The following is a 19442-nucleotide window of genomic DNA, read 5'->3' as shown; positions in this document are numbered from 1 at the left end:
GCCGCCTGGCACTGGATTTATAAACTGGCACCGGCGTCCCGAGCTCTGAGAGACAATCCCACCCAGGGGAAGATGGCCGCCGTCCCGACTGTAAATACCCGGGGTGTGAGCGATGGCAGACAGGGCCCAGGCTCCGCACCGTGACCTTCCTCAGGAGAGAGAAGCACCGCGGGCGAGAAGACTGATGTCTCCAGAACAGACCTGTTAGCCGGAGACGAGGAGACATGGCGAACGTATCAGGATACAAATCAGAGCGGCACCGGCGGAGATACTGACAGCCATGTCCGTCTGTTATGCACTGGTCAGGGGCCGCAGGGCGCGGAAAGACCCCCCAAGCATCAAATATATATGTACAAATATATAAAGTGCTGTTTTACAGAGGCTGTGTGTAAATGAAAACACTGTATTGATACCATCTCTGTATTTGATTTGTTTGCTGCATGATTGCTAACTTTGCACAGTTTTCGTGTTCATATAAGACAGAACCTAAAAACACAACAGCCTTCCCCATTTTGGAAAAAACAGCAACAGCAACAGGGAAGGTAACAGCATCAAAAACAACAACAACAACAGCAATAATTATCTGTATTATTTTAGTAACACAAAGCTGCGATGGTCTGTCTGCAATGGTGCACTGTGTTGTGAAGATACGCGGAGGAAGTGAGGACTGAAAACAGATGGAAGGATGTAGAGACACAACTAAACAAAAAGCAGACGAGACGAGAGCAAGTGGAAGAGAGATTTGCATTCTGAGGACCAGAGGCCTTTTCGCTGGAGCACCCAGAGGAGCTGATGCAACCCCTCACAATTACAGCCGCAGCTCCGCAACTGTTCATTAACCTCGATCGACACTGTGATTGTTAAAAACATATCATAACCCCCCATCTATAGGCTTCACGAATGCGAGGGGCTCCTGTGGGACGCGGATGGCAGCTGTCCAATCGGCCGCCAGCGCCGGGCAGTTGTGTTCGTTGGCAATCGCAGACGGAGAATTAAAGAGCCGTGACTCATCCTGACAGGCCTGACTCTGTACACACGCAGCAGAAGAGCTGCTCCACATTAAACACACAATCACATATATATGCACACACCACATCAACAACAACAGGGATGATCTAGGCTCAGTACACAACTCTTTCTGGAACAGAGGAGACTACATGGGGACTTGATTCAAGTCTTCAGAATCATGAAAGGCATCGACCACATCGAACCAGAGGAGTTTTTCCAGATCAGCAGGGACACACGCACCCGGGGACACAAATGGAAATTGGGCTTCAAGGCATTCAAGACAGAAAACAGGAGACACTTCTTCACACAGAGAGGCGTCACAATCTGAACAAACTCCCCAGCGATGTGGCTGAAGAGACAATTTGGGAACATTCAAAAATAGACTGGATAGGATCCTTGGATCACTTAGTTATTAATGGACACCAAACGAGCACGATGGGGCGAATGGCCTCCTCTCGATGGGACACTCTCTTATGTTCTTATCAGGAGTAAACTGTGCTGTGGTTCTGCGCCAGTTTCCACATACTAACAAGACACAAAACTCGAGAAGATTCCCACTTCAGGACACAATAATAATCTGTGTAACGAGTCACGTTTGCAGGACAGTTAATTTTTTTTCCATTTGATTCGGCTTTGAGAATAGTAGGGGTAATATTTTTGTGGGAGTGTGTGTGTAGTTGTGAGAAGCTCTTTCAAAAACCCAGCAAAATGTACAAGCCATTATAAATGTCTTACTGATGAACCATCCAAGACACATTGTCATCATCATACTTATTATTCATAATGTGAATGGTTATTATTGTTCCGCCCTGTTTCCTGGCTTTCTGACTGAAACTGAACAATAATAACTAATAATAAAAGGCAGATTTTTCACTCCGTGTTGTTCTCCACCTGCCAGCCCCTCAGATCCCGCAGAAGTCGGACCAGCGGATGTTTCCAGGCCACTTTATATTGAGACACGTGATCTTCTCCACACAGCCGATTTTGAGCTCTACGCCCACAGAAGGTTATGTTGACACAGACGGTTGCTCGTCTCCAGAAGGCGGCAGTGAGGATTAGATCGCCTGTGTCCCCCTGTGGGTGATTGCCTTGAAACCCCCCCCACTGTCCTGTTTCTCAGGGGGTCTTATTGCAGGCGCCACCCTGCTCTGAGGGCTGTGAATCAGCCGTGGGGTCCGGGAGGATTGAAGCACAGAGTTTACCTGCAGTGTTAGTGACTCAAGAGGAGGACGACAGGAGTTTCCTTTTTATTTATCAGTTACACAAAAAGAGACAGATTGTCAAGTGTGTTTAAAAATACAGCTCATTAAAACTCTCTACGTGCTTTTAAGAGTAAGTTTTTTTGCGGAGTTTGCAAAAAATTAAAGATGTCGTGCTCGTTTACACAGATAATCTCCAGCACCGTGACGGGCGTAACGGAGCTATAACTGCTCGAGCGGAGTAACTGACAGGCTTCACTCATCCGTCTCCACCGCGCTTTAGCGATTCAATCCAGCGCGGAGAGTTCAGACAGTACGTCTCATCTGACGCTTTAATAAAAAGAGTTGTTTGCAGAGACGGAGAAAATAGGGCTCCGATCGCACCGCTCTGCAATTTATCTAGCGCCTGAGAAATCGCTCGGGAAGAGGCTGACCTCTCGAACGCCTTGCCTGCCCAGGGAGCACAGATCAGGCCTGAGTGGCTCGATGCGGTGATACAGCCGGGCTCTCATGGGCTCCTCTGGAGGGCCGGCTCTGCAGATTAAACACTGTGTAGGGAAGAGATGAAATTCCCAGAGATTATCATCAGGGCTTGGATAGGAATGGTCCATAATTTATTCATTCATTTATGTATTGATCAATCTGTTCAATTTTGATAACTGATCATTTCCGATCAGTCCTGCATATATTTCAGAATCAAACTCAAGCGTCTGGTTCAGCATCAGACTGAAACACTTTATTCCTCGATGCTCTGGAATGCGACGCCACAGTGGATAGGTTTGTGTCGTGTCTTTTCATCTGCATTTAAATGAAATCTGGTCCTGTAATTAATCCAATTACTCTGCGTTTCCCGCCACATATGTGTAACACGTCCAGTGATTCATGTCCAGACCTTGGCCCTTACTTTAGTTTGGGTTTGTTCACATCGACACGTGCTACACAAACCAACTGCCTTTAAATTCTGAGATTTATTTGTTGTAGAAATACACGACAGTTGTACAAAACAAGCATCACACACACAAACCCTCTGTGATGTACTTGACTTTTTTGACAGATTCATCAACACAGTTAAGCTTGAAAACACTGGGTTCTGGGGGACGTATACTTCAGTTGTGAGGGGTGTGCGAGACACCGGGACGAGTACACAAAGGCCTTCAGGTGGAGGTGTGTGTGTATCTGTGTCACCCATTACTAATGTCTGCAAAGGCACTTATTTTAAAACATGGCCGATTCAGCCTCAAACAGGAATAAAGACGGGACAAGGGTGGAGACAGAGTCCCATAGAGTAAGCTGACAATCATTTCATACGCAGTATCTCTTTAACCTGGCAACACGAGTTTAAGGTACACAAACTGCGCAAATGTAATAAAATAGTTATTAACACTATTACTAACGTATGGAGGGTTTACACATGAGCTGCCCTTGTGTAATTAACACACAGACAGACTGAACCGCTACCACTGTCCAGCAGCTCAATAAAGCCCCTCTGGAGTTGATGAGTGCAGTTTGTGTGCCCTGGTCTGCCCTGCTTCCGGGGTCAGTGCTGCATGGCGTCCTCATCGCTGCTGTCCACGAAGTCGTCCCCAATGTCCTCCAGGCCCAGCTGCTCCTGGTCCGAGGCCAGATCTTCCTCTTGCTCGTCCCCAGGGCCGAGCTCGGCCAGCAGCTGCTCCGTGTGCTCCAGCATGGGGGCGTCGTCGCACTTCAGCTTGGAGTAGAGCTGCGGGAGCGACACGACCAGGGAGTTAACGAGGGAAACAACAACAACAAACACAAATACTGTGAGAAACAAACAGCAACAGTCATCATCATCATCATCTTCATCAAAAACAGACATGACAGCGACAGCTTCAAGAAGAAGACGAAGAATAGGACATAAAATTACAACAAGCCTCTTGTCACGTCTACACTCCTTGTTTGTCCCAGGTGAGTGTGACACAAACTCACACATAAACAGTATAACACCAGCTCTGGAAAAAAGAGCAGCTTTAGTACCTATCCCCCACAATACAACAATACAACTCTCTCTCTCTTCCTGAGAGGCAATCTGTGTTTCATCAGGAAAGCGGTGCAGTTGTTTTCATCACACAGTTAACTCTCAACAGCTCTCCCAGCATCAATCACTACCCTGAGTGAGGAGTCGAGGGTTCACTGCACTGCGCGCCATACGGGAGGGGCTGTCCCGACTATATAGGGACCACTTTAAAGTATGCAAACCCCTTCAGTACGTTACAGACGAGAGCCGGAGCCCAGGCTATTGTTCACGGCTTTACTAAACCCCTCAGAGGCGGCGACTGGAGATGGATATTCTCCTCTTGAGCTGCATCATGAATCAAATCCCACCAAAGGCCCTAATGGAGCTTTAAACTCCTCCACACCCACCTCTCTCAACGTTTAAACTCCTCCACATTCTCCTCTCTCAATGTTTAAACTCCTCCACACCCTCCCCTCTCAATGTTTAAACTCCTCCACACCCTCCCCTCTCAATGTTTAAACTCCTCCACCTCAGCTCACCAGCTTTAAACTCCTCCACCCTCAGAGATCTGGTCACTCGAGGTCTAGTTCAGCACCAGACAGAGGCCACCATGAACTGGATGTGCCGCTAGCCTGACCCCTTCACAGAGCGCCCCGGAGTATACCGAGAGTACAGATTATACCGAGAGCACAGAGTATACTGTGAGTAGTTTATACTGCGACTCACAGTTTGTGTAATTTACAATTCCTTCAGCTGCTCGGTTCTCGCTGTAGCAGCTGTTCCACACGTTGGGAAAGAAAATGGTTTAATCAACAGAGTGTGACTCGCACATTTATATCAACACAAATATTGCAAATTACTCTGAAAACTGAAAAACTATTCTTCTGATACATGTGCCCTTACAAACTCACACACACACACACATACATCAGCTACTACACGGTATTCAATGAAAGGTATATATATTTCTTCTAAAAGAAATGAAGAACATTAAGCTCTTTCTAATGTGCAGCCTGCAGTAGAGAATCCACGTGAGAGGGGTTTTATTGTCCCACTGTGTCTCTGTCCACCGCAGGCTGACAGGGGCATCACTCTGCCCCGTGCCACGCTGGCTCCAGGTCCCGGTGGAGTTCCTCGTTTCTGACACCCCGTGCGTGTGACCCGCTCAGCACTGCGTGCGTCTGGAGAAAGACAGATTGCGAGTATGTCTAGTGCAGCAGCAAGAACGTCTATTCACCAGCTGGCAAAACTGGCAGAGCGAGGCCTCCGCACAGCCCAGAAAACAGCCCCTGACAACGCCTGGCCCTCATGTCAGCTGGCGAGCCACCGAGTTTGGATTCGAGTGAGGGAGGGCTTTAAAGACGGAGAACAGGAGGCATTGCTTTACACAGAGGGAGGCGGGAGTCTGGAACAGGCCGCTGGGGCAGACGGTCAGAAAGACACACTAGTAACAGTGAAATCCTTCCATCGGATACATTCAGCACCTAAAACCAAACACACTGGATGGGCTAAGAGGACAGGACAGTCCTAGTCTAGGAGGACTGGCTGACTCCCAGTAGGGGATCACAGAGCAGAGGACAGGACAGCTGGAGGACGTGGGGAAGGACAGGACACACTTCTCGCGGCATGAAAGTTAAATTGACATTCAATGACATTCAGAAATAATCTGTCCCCCCATCGAATATCCCTGTTTCTGTCAGCGCCTACGATTAAAAATGCATTAAACTCATGAACAACGAGAGGAGCTGCCTTTTGTGGACCTTGCTTAACATAACACACAATCACCCCGTATTACCCGTGACAAGGGCATCTCCGAGCGATCGCTGGAGTCGGAGGCTCTTATCGGCACTGGACGGCATGGCAGGAGGGTTGCGCTGCTGTAATTAAGAGGCTGATGACTCCGGTAGGCCCCCCGATTAAAACCGCGCTCCTACGCCGTGCAATAAAGCAACGTGTCGACTTCAGCCTCTCACTCAGAGGAAACACAAAGCAGACCCAAGCTCACAACGCACTCTCCCTCCCCGCCGGGGAAACTCAAACCGCAATCACCGCGACAGCTGCTCCGCCAAGTGATCGGCTCACGTAAACTTTGTTTTGATTTACTCTTTACGAATCGTCGTGACGCAGGATTTCAAATTGATATTTTCCTGAAAGGTAAAAAAAGAAATGGTACTCTAAAACAAATTTACATACTAAATTACCCTGGAAATGGGTAATTAGTGTAAATTATTGAAACACGCTCATCAGAACCTAATGAAAATGCTTGTCAAGCTCCCCCATATGAAATCAAGGGCAAATCAAGGCTCTGCGTGGATTGAAACGGCCCCTGATGCACATCAGGAGACAACACTGCGTCCCCCGCTAATGAACATCACAAATATCACCGAACACGGAAATCAACAGCGTGTCGTTTTCCCAGGACCTTCGGCAACGCTTTATTATTATGAGAGAGAAAAGGGGGGAATGATAAGCTGCAATAGTGTCTGTGACATCATTTCAGTTCTGTACATGTGAAGGAGCAGTGCCCGACTGTCTCTGTCCTGCGGCGCAGTTTAGTCTCCCGGACAGGAATCGTGTTCGGATATGTCGGCTTCAGCTCGAACACAACACAAGACAATATCCTGAGGGCAGAATAATGTTCGGATTCTCCCAATACTTTCCTGGGACGAATCGCAAAACTTCCCCTCGTTTTATTCCCCTACAGTGTCCCACAAACATGCCAGTGGGAACTAATGTCAAGTTCGGGAGTTTTTATCCCTTTGTGTAATTAAAGTACAGTGTCTTTACAGCAACACAAGGCTGTGATTATGTTGGACAGAAAAGATAAGGTTTGTGACATTAATATTTTTAGTTATTATCAACTGAACAAAACAGCACATTCTCAGATTTCTTGGCTGACTAATTCTTTTAGGAGACTAGCTAATATTTTCAGTCAAAGCAGACAAAAATACAGAGGTCCACTGTAAAAACTGTCAGAAACGCGTTGAACCCACACAGCCCCGTTGATAAGTTGCTGTAGCAGACGGTGAAACGGCGGCTTCGATTAGTTTTTAATCAGGCCATGGAAAGACATTTCAGATGAGTAGTGCATTAACAAAATATGTGTATGATAATGTGTGCCTGAATCTGTGATTCTGTGGTGGGCAGAAAACAGACACAATACAGAGGAGTGCATTTATAACTAACCTCGGGCTTCCTCAAGTCTAGGGAAGGGGTCTAGGTTTGGGTAACGCATGTCCATAAAGACATACACATGTTAATACGCACTGCAATCTTTACACACATGTAAACACACGCAGCTCGAGACATACTCCTTTGTCGGCGGTTACTTCCGTATCGAAAGGTCTTCCTTGAGACGCATTAATGCGGATCTCAGTTGTTGGGGGCGCTCAAGTGGAGAGACAGCTGGCGAATGTGATGTAACCGCTGTATTGTGCTGCGGTTCATTGATCAAGAAAGCACTTCGTAATAGAAATGTGTTCTGGGCTAAAACGAGGTAATTTTGCTCAGAAGAATATGAGCTGTGAGCGAACGCACGCCTGGGAAGCTGACTAAACCTGTGTGAAGCCTTTCCGAGTTAATCATAATTGTGTTTATATAGATATTATACACACGCTCATACACAGGTGTAGATGGAGAACCGCATGATGGGAACTGCAGGGATTGTGTGTTTGCTGCAGGAGTGAAACTAGCAGAAACCATCCTGTCTGATACAAAACTCTGGGCGTCTCGTCAACGGAGAAAGAAAAGAGAGTTCTCATTAACAGGCTGCGCAAATCTTATTATCCACTTTGTTATCTGCAATTTCTTCATTTGATTTCTCGTGTAGTTTGTTTAATGTGAAAGAATCCCACGGTGATATTGTACTAATTATCCCAGCGCTGAGAAAGGGTCCCTGCAGGGTACCGGAGACGCCACAGCCCATCCAGAGACGTGCGGAGCCCCGTGCCCCGCTGCGCGTCGTTCTGCGGGGGCGCGTCGTTCTCTGGTCCGGTCTGAGTGGATCTCGGAAGCTAATTGCTAATAACGGCGTTGCAGACGAAACCAAAACAGAGAAGGGAAGAAGGAGAAGCCAGTCTCTCTCCTGGAAACCTGCTTTAGAGAACTTCAGTAGGAAATTATTTCATGACAGGAAACCCGCTGTTCAACACTGAGCTTCTGTTCGGCTCCAGAAGGAGGCCCTCGAGGGACACAGTGTGGCCCCGAAGTATCTCTGCACAAGTAATTCATGCTGACTTGGTTGTCGGCCAGTTGAACAAATTAGTGGGTCCTTCTGAGATGCACAAACCGGTTAGGCTGAGCAACACACAAGGAGCGTTTATTGGTCTTACCCCTGTATACAGGAAGTGGAGCAACGACAACAACAAAGATTGACCAAGCAAAATCAGACACAATCTCTCTCTTTCTCCCAGCTTTGCATGCATAGGGTCTTTCATTAGCTTTGACATCAGATTACTTGTAGATTTAGAAAGTGAACGCATCATTGTGCTGAGACCTCTCTGAGGCCTAAATTTGGTTTGAAGAGTCACAGGCCAACCGATTAACATCAAGACTGTATTCTAGAGACGCACTGCTTCTCACCCAGGGGACTCAACCCGATGAAACCGTCCCCCTCTTATTCACACAAAATCACAGGTTGGACATTGTTAACAGCACACACCTCAAGAGTGTGAGCAGGGGGCAAGAATGGTCCTCTCTCAACCTAAACGCGCGTCTTATAAAGTGTGTATTTCCTTGCACAAACACACACATAAATAACCAAACACATGAATGTGTGTAGTATGTGTACAAAGTATTCCGCTTCCTCCGAATGTGGAACAGACCGGGCCTAACGGTGCTGGAAAGGGGGAGCTCCTTCAGTCTCGCAGTTCTCTATAATCCGTTGGCGGTGTCTCTGTCCGTCCAGCTCCACCGAATCCCCAGTGAGCGAAGCATCTCCCACCCCGAATGTGTCAGAACATCACAGCTGCTCCCCTTCACATCCTCAAGCGCAAACTCCTCTCTTCACAGGCCAGCTCTGACTTCCTGCGACTGTGGCCCCGGAGCCGGGGGGGAGACGCGCGCTGCGATGAAATATTAAACCTCGCGCCGACTGGCCAGGCAATTCGAGAGGCAGTGCAGTGTTGGGGGGGACCGAGGAGAGTAAACGGCATAAACCGATCCCAATATCGCCGACGGCTCAGTGTGACACGTGGCAGTGGATGCGATTGTGTCGGGACAGCACAGCAGAAGTGAGTCTGACGGCCGCTAAACACACTGTTGTCACACCTCCGCAGCAGGGAGGGAAATAATTAAACGATGACTTTCATAATTACAGGCTGCCTGTGCATCGAACACAACCCACAGGCGGCAGGCAGCTCACCAGTATTTCACCTCAGATCTTCTGCATCGATCATCTCACTGACAATAATCACTCAACTTGTTGTCACAGACGCGTGTGCGTGCACGTGCGCGTACATTATTTCCAGTTCTTTTGTCTTATTTTTATGTCCCACCTATCTGCTAGATTGCGAAGATGACAACAATCCAAATCTTATTACGATCGGGAGGCTCCAGATCTCACATCCGGCACACTATTGTACAATGCCATGTCTCTGGACTGGCCATCTTTGTTTCTGGGTGAAGTAAAGATCAATTGGCCAGAATGTATTCAGCTATCTGTAGAAGGATTTTACATGCTAGGAATCCCAAGTCTTGTGTGATAAACACGCACACATCTCTGACACAGAGTTAAAGGCTTGCAGTCCACAGTCAGCGTTGCTTCCTCCATGTGAGTGAGACACTAAGAGATTGCCTACGTTTCCTGCCGCGCTTCCATCTCCTAAACTGAAAGACAGAGAGTTCCTGAGAAGGAGGTCGCAACGAGGTCTCGGTCTGCTGTGACCCTGAAGGAAAAACGCCGCCATGTTTGATCAGAAACCAGCTGAGAGGTCACAGAGCAGGACCAATACTACTTCTAAAGGGAGCAATCGGGGCACCCAGATGACTGGAGTGAAATGCATTCTGGGTAAGAGCGAACAGTTGGAAAGGGCAGCGATTCAACCACATAAAAATACTGATAGTTGACTGAGTTCACTGAAACAAACACACACACCAACCAAATTCAGGCTTGTACCACTTCTGCCATCGTCGAAAAAAGGTTGATGCTTTCCCTGTGGCGAAACAATCTGAAGTTTTGAACGCATGTAAACAGCAGCTAGCCGAATGTCTGAACGCAGGACTCCAGGGCTGATTTACAACCAATTCAACTCTCTAAATGTTCTCCAGCGAAGTCACACTCTTTACATGGTGACAGAGATCCGCCCCAGCACAGATGTTGCCGAACCGTGAGCTTCTTTCAGACTCGACACGTGTGTCAAGAGCTTTCACTCACCGGGCATCTTGAGCGACTGCGTATCTGACAAAGCCATTATGCTCTCCTTAAATGTCATATCCCTGGCTCTAAATTATGCATATTTCTCATATAATAATGCTGTGCCCCTCAGCGCAATATGGACACCGGGGCCTCCCCTCTCGCCTGCTCCCTGTTCAAGCTTAATCAGCCGGGGAAATGGAAATTGTGCGGACACGTCTTGTCCCCAAGGAAAGTTATTACTCTCAAGTAAATAGTCTTTAAGTGACACTCAGGACAGCCAGCAAAACCTGCCTTCAGGAGGCAATTTCTAAAATGTCCAGACGACTCATTTGCACCCAAGAGAGTCTGAAGCCCAGGGGCTGTCATATCACACAACAGGTGCTGCCACACAGGCAGACACACACGCACACAGACACGGGCACTGACACACTGACACACACAGACACTGACACACGGACACATGCAAACACACTGACAGACACACGCAGGCACACAGACACACACACACGCACTGACACACGCAAACACACTGACAGACACACGCAGACACACACACTCACGCACACACGCAGACACACACGCACTGACACACACACGCACTGACATTCTCACACACGCACACGGTGACGGATGCCTTCCTGTGTCCATGTAGTGTTTAAAAGGAAAGGAATAAAAAGGAAAAGAAAACACAGTGTGATATATCTGCTGTCAAGGTCTAGTGCACCCCCGCCACCAGCCGAGGGGTTCCAGCCGTCATCGTGATAAAAATCCCCTGGAGATCTGAGAGGAGAACCGAGCTGCTAAGCGCAGAGACGAGGGGATCATTTTTATTGGCAACAGGACACCTACTCCATCGTCACATCAGTCAGGATTTCCAGGATTGAGCTACAGTGGCCCACATTACAACATACTGTCCTTCCTACATCTATCAATATCGCTCTTCTGGTGCTTAACAACAGGTTATCGATCCGCAGTGTGGATCGTTGAGTGGCTGCAGGGTCGGTGGTCAGGCAGAGCCGTGCACAATTTGGGGTGAGAGGTCTGTACTGGTATTCGTTTGTGTGGTTGAGGGCTGTCAGTTACGATCGTTGTGCTCTTTACACAATTTATTTATTTATCGCAAGTTCTACAGCCAGACCGCTGCCTTTGGTTTTCTCAGGCAAATGACAAACAGGAGGGCCGTCACACAGGAAGAGTGTAAAGACAATATGCAGAGATTAGGCTGCACTACACTCAGCAACACAGATAACGCTGCTCACTCAGTGACTAAACGTCTTTTAAATGATTTGTTATTCAAAGCTTAATAGGTGCCTACAGTTGATATCTTCCAGGGCAAACTGCATCAAATCTGTACATAAATCAGCTTAAAGTTCAGCTCTGTAATTAATACAGAATCACGCTGAAAAGCATTTTAATTGTGAATTCCAGCCTGGTTTGTCCCTGAGTAAGAGCTGCGTTTCTTTTCCAGTTTCGGAGACTCCGGTGTCGTTTCTCTCCCTCGGTCCTTGTTTGCAGGACTGGAGCTCTTCCTCAACCTTGACCTGAACTGCCCATGTTTGCAGCCGTGGCATAACATGCAAACACGCATGTTTCAGAGCTCCCACTCTCCTGCCGGAGCCAAGACAGGCCGGGCTCTGAGCCGCGCTGCCGCAGTGCCCCCCCCCACGCGCCAATTCACTCATGGCTGGCGCTGTGGAGGCAGATGAACAGCAGAGCTTGACGCCAGTTTGAGGCGAATAAGCAAAAACGTACTCTGTCAATATGCCCGTCTCTATCCATGTGCTTCCAAACATCACGCGATCCAAACACGCAGTTAATAAGGATACATGTGCACATACATGTGCAGAGTGATTCTGATAGAGACAGGTGCTCGTGTGTTCAGTTGTGATCAGAAACAGGAACGCTGAGTTTCAGCACAACTTTTCTATTTATATTTGATCTTAATCAGAACTGACTGCTTGAGTTGTTTATACCATAAAACATTAAGATATGTATGAAAATCATTAATTATAGACCTCCCTCGCCAGAAATTCTACATAACCCCCACGCAGCGATATCTCACCCCGCCCCAACGCTCAACCCAGGGGACCGTGTTTCAAACCTGCGTCATCCATCAAACACTGTCACCACATTCTGATCGGGACGTTTTTGATCGATGGTAATAAACAGCAGGAGACAATAACTGTAACCGATACCTATTACTCATTATCGGGGCATCAACAACAAACCATAATGATGTTGAATTACAGTGCCAGACGTGATGGAGGAGAAGAACCGACACACACGGTACACAACCCCGGGGCACAGAGCGCTTCCTGCTCACAAAACAAACAAAACAGAAAGAAAACAGAGCTCGGTCTTCAGACAATCCGTGTCTGCTCGCCAGAGAGAAGGGGACGGACTGACACGCTGTTGTCTCCGCTGGACACAAATCCATCACCACAGATGCCAGACTTCCTCTTCCATCCAGGAAGCATAGGAATCACCTTGTCAGGGGAGTTACCGAATCGTCCTCGCCACCCTGTCCTGCCCTTCGCCAGGAAACTCAACAGGATGAGTCCGGGACGCCGAATTAATTCAGGACTCCCGGGCAAACTGGCTGAGTATCACTGCTTATGAAATTCACTCAGAGCTGCTGGTGAAACATCGAGAGGGAGACGAACCCACTGGAAACAAATGGACACTGAACAGAAGACACACACACAGAAAAACACAGACACACACACTCACTTTCTCTCAAACACACACAGCAATCCCAGTTATTACTTTCATACAATTTTCGTGCCGAGCCAGGCCCGTAATGGCTGTTGGACACCTGTATATTGCCGTGTGAGATGCGCCACGCTATTGCTTGTGGCACCCCTCAAATGCCAATTTACTTGTCTGCAGATTGCTCCCTGGCTACGATAAATCTTTAAAAACTCATCTAAAGCTGCAGTTCGCAGCACATTCCCTGCCGCCGCTTCACGGTTGACAGAAAAGCTGGTGAAACTTGTTTTAATTTACCGAGCATCACCCGGCACAGGGCCCAGTACACAAACACGTACACATAACAGTGAATAATACTAATAATAATACATGACATCACATTATACACAATACAATAGGTATCGCTTATAGTGACTTTCATTCTTAATGTAAAAAACCCAAATTACAGCCTCAGACAGAGTGCTAACGGCTCCTGTGTACTCTGTTCAATTAACTGTAATCTATTATTGATATTACGAGGCAATACTGTCACTGAAAGCTGAGAAGTGGTCGTCCTAATTAAGAGCAGCTGAAATTAGGCTGAAGTTGTGTATTTTACTCTCCGGTGTCCTGGAGGCGTACTGAAATACTGTAGATCTCATCAGAATGGACACCCATCGTCCTGGGACAGCTGAGGGCATCTAAAGGTCAGTGAGTTCTTACGGTACAATCTCAGAGGCGCGTCACAGGAGGGCTCACTCACTCCGGGGCCACAGTCAGAACAGGGTTGAATATTTCACACCGGGAGAAGCCCAGCCGAGCGCAGGGCCGCGGTAATCGCATCAGCACCATAAATTGAGTCGACACGTTAATGAGCCGACCAGGGAGCGTTTAAGACGATCTATTAAATGTCAGTCTGCGTCAATCACCTCGATTTCACTGCAGCGTCAAAACCCTGTGAAAGAGTTAATCACGGACAGCTGACAGAGGCACACTCAGGGGCACACCCTCAGGGGCCACACTCTCAGGGACCACTCTCAGGGGCCGGGCCACTCTCAGGGAGCACACTCAGGGGCAGAGCTACAGGGCAGCAGGTTTCTGGCACCAGCTGTTCTCTCTCGGCCTTCATTAAAGCTGGAGCTCATTGTCGAGACAGGAACGCAGTCAGACGCGCTGTGTTGCATCACGAACAGCTGGCTTGCGTTTCTGTGTTTGCCATCTATATCAGTGAAAAGCAGTCCTGCCCCCTTTCCGTCTCACCTCGGAGGAGCCGCACGCGTCCTTTTAACAGACAAAGTTCTCCCCTCAGACGCGCACTTCGCGTCCCCCGCGCGGTGCTGTAACGGAGAGGCGTCGCTGAGGTCGCTCTGTGTCTGCTTATACTCCAGCGCGGAAAAACTATTTGTGCAGCCTGAGATTTTCCCCTCGACCGCCTATTAGAGCGGTATTAACATGCCACACAGCGCCGAGACTCACAGGGGCCACGGAAGCAATTAAGTTTAATTTCGTATGCTCAGAGAAAAAAAAAAAGGAAACTCCATTCACTGCCGTTTCATCCTCTTATCTCCCGTCTCCTCGCAGTAACCCGCCGTCTCTTTATCCCCCGTCTCCGCCGCAGGTTTGATAGCCCACGGCCGGCTTCCTGCACACAGTGAAAGATCGCACACCTAACGAGGACCTGCGTCGCACCAGCCTTTCATAATTCAGATCTGATCAAGGTCTCCGTGTGGCTCACTCCCCCCCTATATCATCCCTCGCCCTGCCCTCCCCGAGTGCTGTTAAAAGTTCGCCTTGCCTTTGATATACTGCGGCACCAGCATGACATGGGCTGCCCTCTCACAACCCCGCTCGGAGATAACAATTCACACCCCCGCCCGGCTGCGGAAATAAATAATGAAACGCAATTAAAAGAAAAACACTTTCTCTTTTGCATAAAGTCTATTAACCTCCCCGGTCTAACTGATGTTCTACAAAAACCATTCTGGAAAACCTATTAACTGCACATTGACTTTTAACACAAAATTAATATTTAGCTGAAATTAATGTCACTATAATTCTATCCACTGATATGGTGGCAGAAACGTGTTTCTCACAGCGGCTGACTATTGCTTATAAAAGCTTGATATATTTAAGGTCAAAGGCATTATGCTCAATTGAAGTAAACATGACTGTGAAATAAATACAATTCGCTGATTTCACAAGACAAATCATTTCGGGGCTGGGATCGTTCAGATGCTTTAATAAAGTAACGTCAGAGAGAAGATATTAAACGAGTACAACACATTAAGATGCTTTTTAGAGATATTCATGATTATGGGTTACCGTTACACGCCAGTCTCTTGTCGCCCCGACAGAAATGCTGCTGATTTGCATATTAAATATGTTCAGCAATCGAAAGTGAATCGTCTGTGTATTGTTTATTTTTTTGGTAATAATATATATATTTTTTTGCCTGTAACAGAGTCAGGTCTTTAAAGAGCCGAGACTTTCATACGGTGGAGAATAAACTTTTGCTCCGAATCAAGTATGGACTAAAGCCAAGCACAGCGGCCTCGCAGCAGTGGCTTCTGGGTAATCCAGGGTGCAGTGGAACAAGGTTTTCTGTAGTTTTCTACAAAAGTCACACAACCCAATTCTTGGATGTCTGTCTCAGAGCGCGGAGAAATTGCAATGCAAAGCGACAACAACACAAGTGTGGGGAGGACTGAACATTCAGATGGCAGGTCCTGGCTTCTCTCCCATGGAAAGAGACAATTAGCTTTCAAAATGAGGTTTCTCATGGTGAAGGACCTCTGTTAAGGTGTATGTGAGTGTGAAAGAGAGGCAGAGAGAGAGAAAGATAATTCAGTCAACGTGAAGGCGTGTGAGAGCAAACCTTGTACACTGACACGTACAGCTCACGCCTCCCCACGCGATAAAACACGTGTTTCTCACGCGGCCCATGGAGCACGTCTCATGCTGGCGCTCACACACGCCGCCGTCCTCCGCACAGCTTTGATATCAGATCTACGAACAGTCTGAAGTGCGTTTTGCTCAATGAAAGGCTTATTGGGACACGTCTGCGAAGGTTAATACCCCCCCATTGGGAAATGTCCATCCCTGTACTCCATAGTAATCCTTCACATCGGAGAAACACCTTTTGAAGATGTTATCTGTTGTGCATCTCAAGCTTTCGTCTCCTGTAAATGTGTGGCGAGAAAGCGATTCGTCTTTATTCGAGCCCTGGGCCAACGAGACCATAACTAGGGGTTCATGGGTGCCATCTCACCTCACTGTCCTCAGCCCTGGTTTCATCTCAAACTTGCTAGTCAGTGTTGTACAACATTGTTTGCCTCCTGGTTTGTCTGTTTCTTCTGCAACTCCTGCGCTCCTCTTGCTTTTTAATCACTGCTCTCTCTGCACACTGTAAAACCAGTAAGACGTCCTGAATGATTCAGTCTTTACACCATCGCTCGTGTTCACACAACCAGGGCACGAACGCAGCTGTCTGGCAAAGCGGATCCCCGCTCGCCCCGCCTCGGCAGCGCATAAACACGTGCATTTTTATGCGATTCTCCCATCAGCACAGTAATGCGATGTGATAGATCGAACCTGCTGTGGTCTTTCTCCATTAGCGGCGCTGATCCGTCTCTGGGATTATTGTTGTGCGATGTTCTGGTAGCGCCCGTCCCCCCGCTGTCCTCAAGTGCCACGTCAAAGAGCGGAGACAGACTCTGACTGGAGAGCAAACCCGTCCCACACCGAGCTCTGTGAGAGGATCTGACAGCAATGTAAACGGATAGCATCTCTTCTCCTTCAATTGGCTGATTAGGATTTGTATTCTGTCCCCCAGCTCTGCAAAGCCCAGCTCCCGGGGCTGCCATACAGTATACATTTTCATCTCTCTCTCGCTCTCTGATAGAGTCCAAATGTAACCTGCACACTTGACATATTTTGCAGAATACAGAGACAATTACACAACGAGCCACTGCAGCCGCCAGTGTTACACCGGTGATCAGGAGCAGGTGTGATTGGTAGCAGAGGTGGAAATGACTAATGATCTCGACTCCAGGCAGAGACACAGAGAATGTCCTCCTGTGGGCCGGAGAGAGACTGCTGAGAGGGAGGCTACCATTAGTGAGGGGCGGGACAGACACAGACACAGACAGGACAGACGCAGCAAAGGGCAGGACAGACGTAGACACGGGCGGGGCAGACGCAGACGCAGACACGGGCGGGAGAGACGCAGACGCAGACAAGGGCGGGACGCAGACGCAGACAAGGGCGGGACAGACGCAGACGCAGACAAGTGCGGGACGGACGGGCAATACAGACACAGGCAGGACAGTTGCAGGCAAGGGCAGGACAGATGCAGACACGGGTGGGACAGAAGCAGACATGAGCGGGACAGACGCAGACGCAGACACGGGCGGGACAGATGCAGACATGGGAGGGACAGACGCAGACATGGGAGGGACAGACGCAGACACGGGCGGGACAGACAGATGCAGACAAGGGGTGGGACAGACGCAGACGCAGACGCAGACAAGGGGCGGGACAGACACAGACACGGGCGGGACAGACGCAGACACGGGTGGGACAGACGCAGACGCAGACACGGGCGGGACAGATGCAGACATGGGCAGGACAGACGCAGACAAGGGCATGACACGAAACAGACTGTTTTAGTTAAACTTACCAGCAATACCGTCTTAGCTTTAAAAATCTAAAATGCAATTAAACAATCACCCCTGCGGAAATATACTATTTTAGGGTCTGAAGACACTGTTCTGTATTACTGTAAATGTATTATTTATCAGCGGTTTCATCACTAATGCAATTATTGTTGTTCTGACTAAACCCTCTCTAACGAAACAGCTACATTTCACAGAGAACAAATGGTCTTATCGTAATGTTTGTGAAGATGGTTCATTAAGGCAACAGCAGCCCAATAAACCATGCATTTCAGGATGGTTCCTACAGGATTGTTTTTACTGTATTACCACCCCCCCCACACACACCTTCAGTGAATCTGGTGATTCATTTAGTCTCAGAAATATTGTTCATTAAACTCAGTGCACTCAGCTGGTTTCTCCGGGCTGGATAAGTGTTCAACACCACAAAGATGAATACGTCCCATTAGTAAGTCTAGTTAAATAAGCAATATTTATTCACCTAAACGATTCACCAAACAACATGGTTTCAAACACAGAGCGTGAATCCTTTCAACGGGGCGTGAGTTTAAATACAGCGCCCGACTTCTGCAGACGCTGACGATGTCTCTGCAGGGAGAGATCTGAGCTGATGACGGCTCAAAGGACTTTATTGATTGTGGGACAGTTATCCAGAGAGAAGGACGCCGTGCAACATTTCTTCACAGTTCTCTCTTCAGAGACGGCACTTGAAATGAGCTGCCAACGCCTCCTCGGCTACGACAACGAGTTGAAGGCAGTTATTATTACAGATGAACAGCCATTTGTATTTGGGAGTCATTTTAAACCAATATAAATCAGTGAATACATTCATCTGCACATGCAAATCAGCCTGCAGTGCCGCTGCGGAGCGTGACTCTCGACAAGGGGGTTTTAGCTCTGAACTGCGTTGCTACATTACAGGGCACGGTTACACAGTTACGGGTTTACAGTTTGAGTGGGAGGTCGAGGGGAAAAGGGGGTCAGACTCTTCCACACAGCAACACATCGCCGCTGGATATATAATTACATGAATGAATGGATGAATGGAAGAAGGCATGAATATATCAAAAAGTACACAGACCGAAGAGAAGCACCTGCTTTGACTCAATTGGCATGACTTATAAGAGCTGATCTGTTTTATTGGTTTCTATTTTCCATTCCCACCTGTTGGCTGTCAATGTGTTTCCTGTCAGATTCGCACTAAACAGGCCCAGGTGATGTTAATGAAATCAGGAGATCTGAAGATAAAGACAATCAAACAGCTAGCTGAACAGCCAGTGTGTGTAATGGGGGTTCTTTAGACTTTCTGAATTTGCTGAACTCTGACCTAGGACCCACATTCATCGACAGCCCCTTCAGGTCGAGTGGTAATCATATTGTTTTTGATACGACACTTTAATCAGCCCAAATTAAATTACAGCAACTCCTCCAGACGTAATTGCATTCCTATCCCTGGAGTAAACTTTAAAAAGCAGATCTCTGATGTACATAAGCGGTGTTGCCTGACAATAAATCAATGATATTCAGCGAACGCACATCAAACC

At 47.9% G+C, this 19442-nt stretch overlaps 1 protein-coding gene across 1 annotated transcript in view; it reads right to left on the bottom strand.

The window, feature by feature from the left end:
- Positions 1-3156: 3156 nt before the first annotated feature.
- LOC136760152 (uncharacterized) overlaps positions 3157-19442 on the bottom strand; it is a 110633-nt gene continuing 94347 nt past the window's right edge. Inside the window, exon 11 of the mRNA XM_066715433.1 lies at positions 3157-3927. Within this exon, the coding sequence (XP_066571530.1) occupies positions 3745-3927 (183 nt within the window). The 3' untranslated portion in view covers positions 3157-3744. The remainder of the gene's footprint in view (positions 3928-19442) is intronic.

The sequence above is a fragment of the Amia ocellicauda genome, chromosome 10 (assembly GCF_036373705.1).
Source record: "Amia ocellicauda isolate fAmiCal2 chromosome 10, fAmiCal2.hap1, whole genome shotgun sequence".
NCBI lineage: Eukaryota > Metazoa > Chordata > Actinopteri > Amiiformes > Amiidae > Amia > Amia ocellicauda.
This window is presented reverse-complemented; position numbering and strand designations above follow the sequence as displayed.